Below are 7933 nucleotides of genomic sequence, written 5' to 3' on the forward strand. Positions count from 1 at the left end.
TCTTTACTATACAAAGACAAAAATGCTGTAGAAGTTGAAGTTTTAACACTATAAGTACAGAAGTGCACAATCAATAAGCACCTAAAAACTTCAAAATAAAATCTTTAAAAGGCAGTGCAAATGCGCATCTTTTCTTAAATATATACCTTAATGTGCTATGATGTTGTTTACTTAATAACTTTATCAAAAAGAAATGATAAAAATTTTACAGATATTCTTTAAGCGAAACCTAATAGTACATTTTATCATAACTTGTCAACATTTATTTTTAAACCATAGATATCTGCATAAAATTTTAAAACTTTCATAGCATGAACGAGGGATTTTTCAGAACCGTCTAATATCAAAGAGGTGTCATCTGCGTATTGTGACTCTATACCTTTAATTGTGATACCTTTGATATTACTGATGATTGTATATTTGTATAAAATAGTTTTACCCATGAAACAATAGAGTCATCAAAGTTGAAAAATTTCAGAACCGAAATCATAAAGTCCCAAGACACGGAATAAAATGCCGCAGCGAAGTCGACTAGTAATATCATTCCGGGAATATTATTTTGTTCAGTATAAAACATTAAGTCATAAATTAAACGAATATTATCTCCTATAAATCTCCCCGGGATAAATCCACTTTGGTCTTCACTTATCAATTTGTCTAATACAGATTTAATTTTATTGGCAATACACGCGGATGCAATTTTATATGTAATATTAAGTAGGGAAATCGGACGCCAATTTTTTAAGAAACGTTTATCTTTGTTATTTTTAGTAGTCCCCACAACGGAGGTTTTTCTCCTAACCGCAACTATGGGGACCCATAACCATCCATCCAGAGAGAGAGAGACAGACAGACAGACAGATAAAGAAACACAATTTATTGATAAGTGGCATTGAGAGGAAGTGCAGTGAACAAGAAACATAACCCTTCATTATTGTTTTTATTATCTCCCTTTTATCACAATTTGTTTATCTGCTCAATAACTTGAGTTTGTTTTGGTCTACAGTCTTTCAAACTTCATATGATTAAAACATAAAAAAGGTCATTATCATGACTACCATTGTGAAGCTAAGTATTGCGCACATAATCCAGGTCCCTGCTACGAAATTGAAGATCACATGAAGAGGTCAATGTTTGTGTACGGGACCATTGAGTCATCTTTTATTGATGCATTGTAACACAAAAGATACCTATCATGACTACAAGTGTGACATATGTAATTAAGGTTAACATTTTCAAAGTCAAGGTCACTAGAGATGATTAAATATCCAGATATTGTCGGGATATTGCCCAGAGCATATCTTTTCTATGCATATCTACAATTACCACATTTTGACAATAGCTTTTGTGACGAGCGTATTTTGCGACAATGTTGCCCTTGTTGTAAATTTAGGTTCTGCTCTACATCATACAGCTTTTATCTTTTGATAAATCATGGAAGATATTGCAAATTCTTGCTTTCATATGCAAGGGGATGGGGGAGACATGCTTTTTCTGCGACGCAATTTCTGTATTTTCATTTGTAGGGAAAGTAATGAGTATCCAAATACTCTGGTGACTATTTTCGTACTCCAAAGAAATATTTTCATTTCCTCCACTTAATATGTGTGGTAAATTTAGCTTGTAACTTTTAGGCAATATTGTTTGACAGTTATCAGTTATTTACTGTATAAACTGTATATTGTTTGACTGAACAAGGACTAGCAGTACTCAAACAGTCATTCAGATTCACATACCTATCCATAGTAGATGTCTGTTTTGCATTGTTAGGGGAATAAATTGATAAGCAATTAAAATAAACTGGATCCCGTACTATCAAGTAGATCTGTAGGATACAATTAATTAAGACAGATAAAGTATATATAAAAGGAGATAATTAAATTCAATAAAGTTATACTTTCCCATGCGTGGGGTCAGATAAAGATGCAAGTGTGCATATAAAATGTTATAAAAATGAGAAAATATATCATACATACCACCACATCGATATGCCAGTCCAATTACGCACAGCGCCTTTCTGTCTAAATTCAACAACCAAATACAGACACACAGTGACGATTAATGAAAGCATGTCTTGAACTATTCCTGACGCATACTTTACTCACCAACGTCAGATACTTTTGCCACATATTACAGAATACAGACATCTAGTTGTGTACCTGGAGATATTGTTTTACATCGTACGCCAGTATTACAGCTTGATAAAACTACACATTTAACCATAACGACTTTTGACGGATTTTAGCTATACCTGAAGTTGATAATAATCATTATTTGGATTGTTTCTTGTTTGTTCCTCACGTTAAATTGTGTTCAGTTATTTATCCCAGACACTTTGATTTTATTGGTTGAAAAAGATTTGTGTATTGTTGTACATAATTGTGTATTACTGTTGAGCGGGAGTTCTGAGATACCTCAGTTTGGTCACGTTTGTTCCGATGGTAAACATCAATGTTATGGTATAGCTTTTTATTTCTTCGGATTGTGGATCTCCATGATAATAGTGTGTAGCTCTTCATTTAATTAACTTAAAATAATATGCACATTATATCTGTCTGTACACATTATTGATATCTTAACTTTGCAGCAATATGACATGTGTAAATAGAGGTTTGTTGTTATATAAGGAAACAGTCAATGCCATATAATGGTAAGTATATATTCTATTTAACTGATTTATCTGTGTCATAAGATGTTCATTTTAAGATGTCGCTGAATTTGTTGTCATGGTAATTTATTGCATATCTAAATACTGGAATTAAACTGGAATGATGTATGAAATGCATTGTAATGTAATTCACTAGTTTGAATATTTTTCTTATTAATATTCTATGATTTAGGTTGTCATTACATTACTACTGATATATCGAACAATTAATTAAATGGAGACGAACCTACACAACTTTGGTTTTCTTTGTCACATTTAAAACAAGGTCCAAGTTTACCCGCCTTTTAACTGATTGTATACGTTTTGTGAACGGGAACAACAACCCTTACAGAGAAACATTCGCGTGCAGTTTAGCATGTAAAAATGACCCAAAATAATAGTATTGCCATTTTGTGAATATTTTTCATGTATATTAGTTTTGTTTTATTATTCATACATGGATTGCTGCAAAGACTACTTTGTGTCTTCACTTTAAATGTATATTTCGTTGCCACTGATTTAGAATCGAGTAAGTGTAAATGTAGTTTATTACACCGAATTACAGAGAAATCCTCGCTGTATTTGAAACAACTTTCCATTGCCATAATTTAGTATGTTTTCAGGAAATAGAAATATAATAAACATTGAACCTTATCAAAAATTCTACAAGAGATTCATTTTCTTTTCTCGTTACATTAATTGACAAGGACAAAGTTATACCAATGCATCTTACTCTTTACACGAGATCGACGTTTCTTCAATTGCCCATATTAAACACTAGTAACTTACAAGAAAAACATAACATGCAGTCCCGTTGATTATCCCCCAACCCCCCTTTTTGCAATTATAATTGATAACCATCATATAATGAATACTCTAAATGCACCAAAAAACCAGGTCCATTTGACACGCTGGTTGAATGCATCTCATCCTCAGTTGTAGAGGGTTTAGACTGGATGATTTCTAATCCAGTTATTTCTTGACGTGAGTTCGATCCCCGGCAGATATTTTGGTAGTTTAGCACGGAGGAAGGTAAACTCGTACTCGTGTAACTCTCCAGGAACAATGGTTAGGTAACTACCCGCCTATAAGACTGAATACTGCTGAAAAAAATGTGTAAAAAATAAACAAACAAAAGCATATCACAGTTTGCTGACGTTCTTTAAGTACGATAATATAAAGATGTAAAAACATGACCCAAAGTGTGTTTGAGTAAGACCAGCGCCAATAAAGGGCTGCCACATCCAACTGGAGACAAGATGCTCACATGCATTCACAAATTATTTCAGAATAATCAAACTTTAACCACAGAAATGCAGTAAAGCATTGTTTAAAGTCAATACATAGTTGTATATATATTGGATGAACTCTCCGAGGAAAGTCATAGAAGCGAATCAATGCTTGTCTACATGAGAAATTTATATTTCTAATACATGCATCTTTAATGACTTCTAGGAAAAGTTTATCTTTTAAAATCTCAGGAAACATCTACGTAAAAAGACGTAAAATATGAACTAAGGACATAGAAATGCTTTGAACAATGTCGTTTAGCTAGCCTTTCATTTCGAGTGACTTGAGCAGATATCGCTTAGTGTGTCAATATCTGGAATATGTCCTTAATTGGCATTCATTTTGTTGAGTGTGTCCTCAGTTGTAAACGTCTGTCACATATTTAAACTATTATTCGCAATAGAAATGTATCGTCCTACTTGCTACCAAATCAAGATGGTGAATATATTGTCGCCCAATTACCGGACAAATTACATCTTTAATGTTGAACCTTTGATGTAAAATGCATGTGTATTGTTAAGGGTTGGGAAATGAGTTATATGAGTTTTGTATCATTATTTGAGATTAGAAAACAATTAAGAAAAAAATTATATTATTGTTTTATCATTTTGTAGAACTATATTTAAAAGTGTTATACATTTTCCTTAAATCAGTATTTGTTACATTGGAAAGCATATATCTATTTTATTATTTCAGAAGATGTGCATCGTTTGTTTTTTGGTTTATCACACTTCTACAATGCATCAGTCAATAAAATTTGAATCATTGTGTCGAAATATGTTTTGACCGTTTGACACCCCAGATTTTGACCCATTTTCTGTTACTCCATGAACCGCCTCCGTTGTCGAGAAGTTAGAGTCGATGACTTCTAATCAAGTTAACTCTCTGGCGAGGGTTTGATCCCCGAGAGATGCTTTGGTAGTTTAGTGCGGAGGAAGGTAGACTAGTGCTGGTGTAACTCTCCAGGAACGATGGTTAGGAAACTACCCGCCTATATGACTGAAATACTTTTGGATAAAGGCGTAAAATGAAACAAACAAACAAACGAAAAAGAATTACCCAATGTAAATGAAGAAGACCATGCACGACATTTTCCTACTTAACACTGAAATAAGTCCGTAAATGAATTGTATATGGGTAAAAGTGTAAACATCTATATTTAGCAGGTGACCTTGATCCTCTTAACCAATCTAAAAGGAATTTAACCATAAAATAGCCATCCGTTTAAAGATGAAAATCATCAGGCAAAAAATACAGGCTGATGTGTCGCATAATAATTGGCTCCATTGACCTTGGCGAGAAATTTCAGATCAATTCAAACTAGGTAACAATCCCTATATTTAAAGGGGTTTAAAAGGAAATAGCTGAAGATCTAGTATGAAATATTGAATATGGTGTAAGTCTATAAAATTTATTTATTTGTCGCTTAATATTAGAAATGATTAATCTGCATGATGACCTTTTCAAATTTTTGTGTAACGGCCTGCCTTTAGACTAACAACGTCCAAGTTAAATATTATAATACAATCTGATTTAGAAACTGAAAAACTATCATCCCATTCGGAAGCCTGAAATGTATAAAATGAAGCCTTGTAATGCCTTTTGTTTTTGCAAAAATGACGTGTCTGATTTAGAATCTGCTTAAAATGTGCAACCTCTTGAACGAAATTATGTCCTGCATTTTGAATTTTTCTTTCAAGTTCAATGTAGAAATAGTTGTAAATCGCATATTCAATATTATTAGTCTGCTCCAAATGTTTAATTTGACGTTCATTCAAATAAATGCCATCATTGTGTTTTGTCTTTTTAGGCGCGTAAATAATGTCGAAAAAGGACCAACGAAGAAGTCTTTTCAAAATAATTAGTGACTCGTCAAATTTTTCCATAATAAGAACACATGCAAACTCAATGTTAAGTTTCTCCAGCTTCTTCTGTAAAGATTGCCTTGTTATACTTTGATTATTCAAACCAAAATATGACCCCATTATATTGTGCACGTTATATCTAGGTGTATCCATGACCACTTTGTTTATAAATGCTTGGTCACTTAATCCATATAAATTAGGGTACTTTTTATAAAGTCTGAAATAGAAAGCATGACTGACAAGTCTCGTTTCTGGTTTCCGAATTGTTCCAATAATCTTAGAGTTTTTTACAATGTGCGAAAAAAATAAATAATTGTATTTCGTGTGTATTACAAAAATATCATAGTGCTTGTTATCTCTAATTAGCTTTTGTTGCATTTTTTCCGAAATAGTATTTCGTTTTGGCAAAAACAAAGATAGGTTATTGTTGATACCGAATCGTATGAAAATACAGGCAGTCGTACTTGATCCGCTTTTTGGAACTTTCAAAAATGAAATATGCTTCCACTTTTCGCTTTCATTTGTTTGAGAAAGCATTTCCGATTTAACATCAGAGAAATATTGATTTCTTTTTCTTGCGTTGTCTGTGTTTATAAATGTTCTATTTTCAATAAAGAGATCATATGCATGTCTTGTAAAATATAAGTGTGCCGCATAAGGAATGCATACCATCAACGTTACAATGATGAAAGGTGTTTCTCCACACGTTAATCTGAAATATAAATAATATTTTACCCATTAATATAAGTTTAAATCCAAAGACACATTCATTGTTTACTTTATAATGCAGTTTCATTACAGTTAATAATGTATCATATTAACATGTAGTTTGTCATTCGATATAGCCTTTAAAATGATCAATGTATAAATACATGCACTTTGATTTTGATTATTGTTTCTAAACTTGAATATCATTATCGTCTAATAATTGACTATTTGAAAACCGGATAAAATCATTGTTAAGTTAAGCTGGTAGAATACAACCATATTTTGTTTGTATGCTGTCCTTTCATTCTCATTTAAAAGAAATTTCGATCAGAGTGTGAAATTAGCTTTGCTATAATGCACTTCATAAGTTTTTAAGTATGACAATGACATACTTACCTTCTTTGAACAATTCATAACAAAGGAACTCCTGAGATTGTTTGACATGACAGGACTTAAACTAGTTTTTCTCGAAATTAATCTTTCAATTTCAGATTTCGCTGTCTCAGATTTGCTAGACATTTTTTAATGATTTAAAATACTGACCCAAAATTGATAAGTGTTTCAACAGTTTTCTGTAGAAAATTGAACAAAATAGGGTTTTCAATTTATTTTTGAGTATATTTCGCCTCAATATTTTGCTTATATTTATAGATTTTAGATTCTAAACGTCAGTGGAGTTCCTTTGATATAAAAATAATAATCAAAAGGAAACTCGACCCCAACCATTTTGAAACAATTACATTAATGTCTGCTTAACAATTGATGAACATATGTCAAACATTTACATATTTTTTCTTATTTTTTCTTTATCAATGTATACAATGGTTAAAGTTGTATATTTTACATTTAAACAAATCAACATGCGACAAATAATTAAAAGAATATAAAACATGTATAAGAAAAGGCATATTTTGATAAATAGATATGCATATTTTTTGCCACAAAATAATGTAAAAATGTCTTACCTATACATTATGTTTGTTCTACTGCACATATATTTAATCCTCTTTTTTAAACATGAAGAAGCACACACATTCAAATACACTGCATAAATGAGATCATACTACAATGTACAATCACATCACTATGCATGCATTATTGTTGTAAACACACACTTGTATAGTGATGTGTACGGTCTACAATACATTCGAGAGTTAATTTCATTTACACAGTATTTTAATCAATTATAAAACGTTAACTAATACTACTATCACTAATTGACACAACAATCAATATAACATATAAACTAAATCACTAAATATGTTTTAACACATATTTTTCTCTCTTCTTATTTTTAACATAATTAAAATTGTGGAAAAAAGGGTACCGTATAATACCATTTTCGGGAATTTACGGGACGGATTTGTACGGAGCAAGTATAAAAATCCGTATCGGGAACAAGAAACACACAGAAAGTCCGTAT

General features: G+C 31.7%; 1 protein-coding gene across 1 annotated transcript; it reads right to left on the reverse strand.

Annotated features, from left to right (window-relative positions):
* Positions 1-5124: 5124 nt before the first annotated feature.
* LOC132737820 (galactose-3-O-sulfotransferase 2-like) lies at positions 5125-7666 on the reverse strand. The gene is made up of 2 exons (XM_060725174.1): positions 7476-7666; positions 5125-6514 (listed from the first exon to the last, which is right to left on the reverse strand). Exons 1-2 carry the CDS (start codon positions 7502-7504, stop codon positions 5401-5403), a joined length of 1143 nt encoding a protein of 380 aa, XP_060581157.1. The 5' UTR covers positions 7505-7666; the 3' UTR covers positions 5125-5400.
* Between the last annotated feature and the right edge of the window lie 267 nt (positions 7667-7933).

Source organism: Ruditapes philippinarum, unplaced genomic scaffold (assembly GCF_026571515.1).
Source record: "Ruditapes philippinarum isolate M1 unplaced genomic scaffold, ASM2657151v2 ctg2872_1_1_1_1, whole genome shotgun sequence".
Taxonomy (NCBI): Eukaryota; Metazoa; Mollusca; class Bivalvia; order Venerida; family Veneridae; genus Ruditapes; species Ruditapes philippinarum.

What these genes read in the sequence shown, in the direction of transcription:
- LOC132737820 (XM_060725174.1), bottom strand. Translation starts at nt 7,504, where the DNA reads ATGTGCAGTAGAACAAACATAATGTATAG. An exon ending in AGAACAAACATAATGTATAG is followed by an intron (nt 6,515 to 7,475) that starts GTAAGACATTTT and finishes TTTATATTTCAG; the next exon opens with ATTAACGTGTGGAGAAACAC.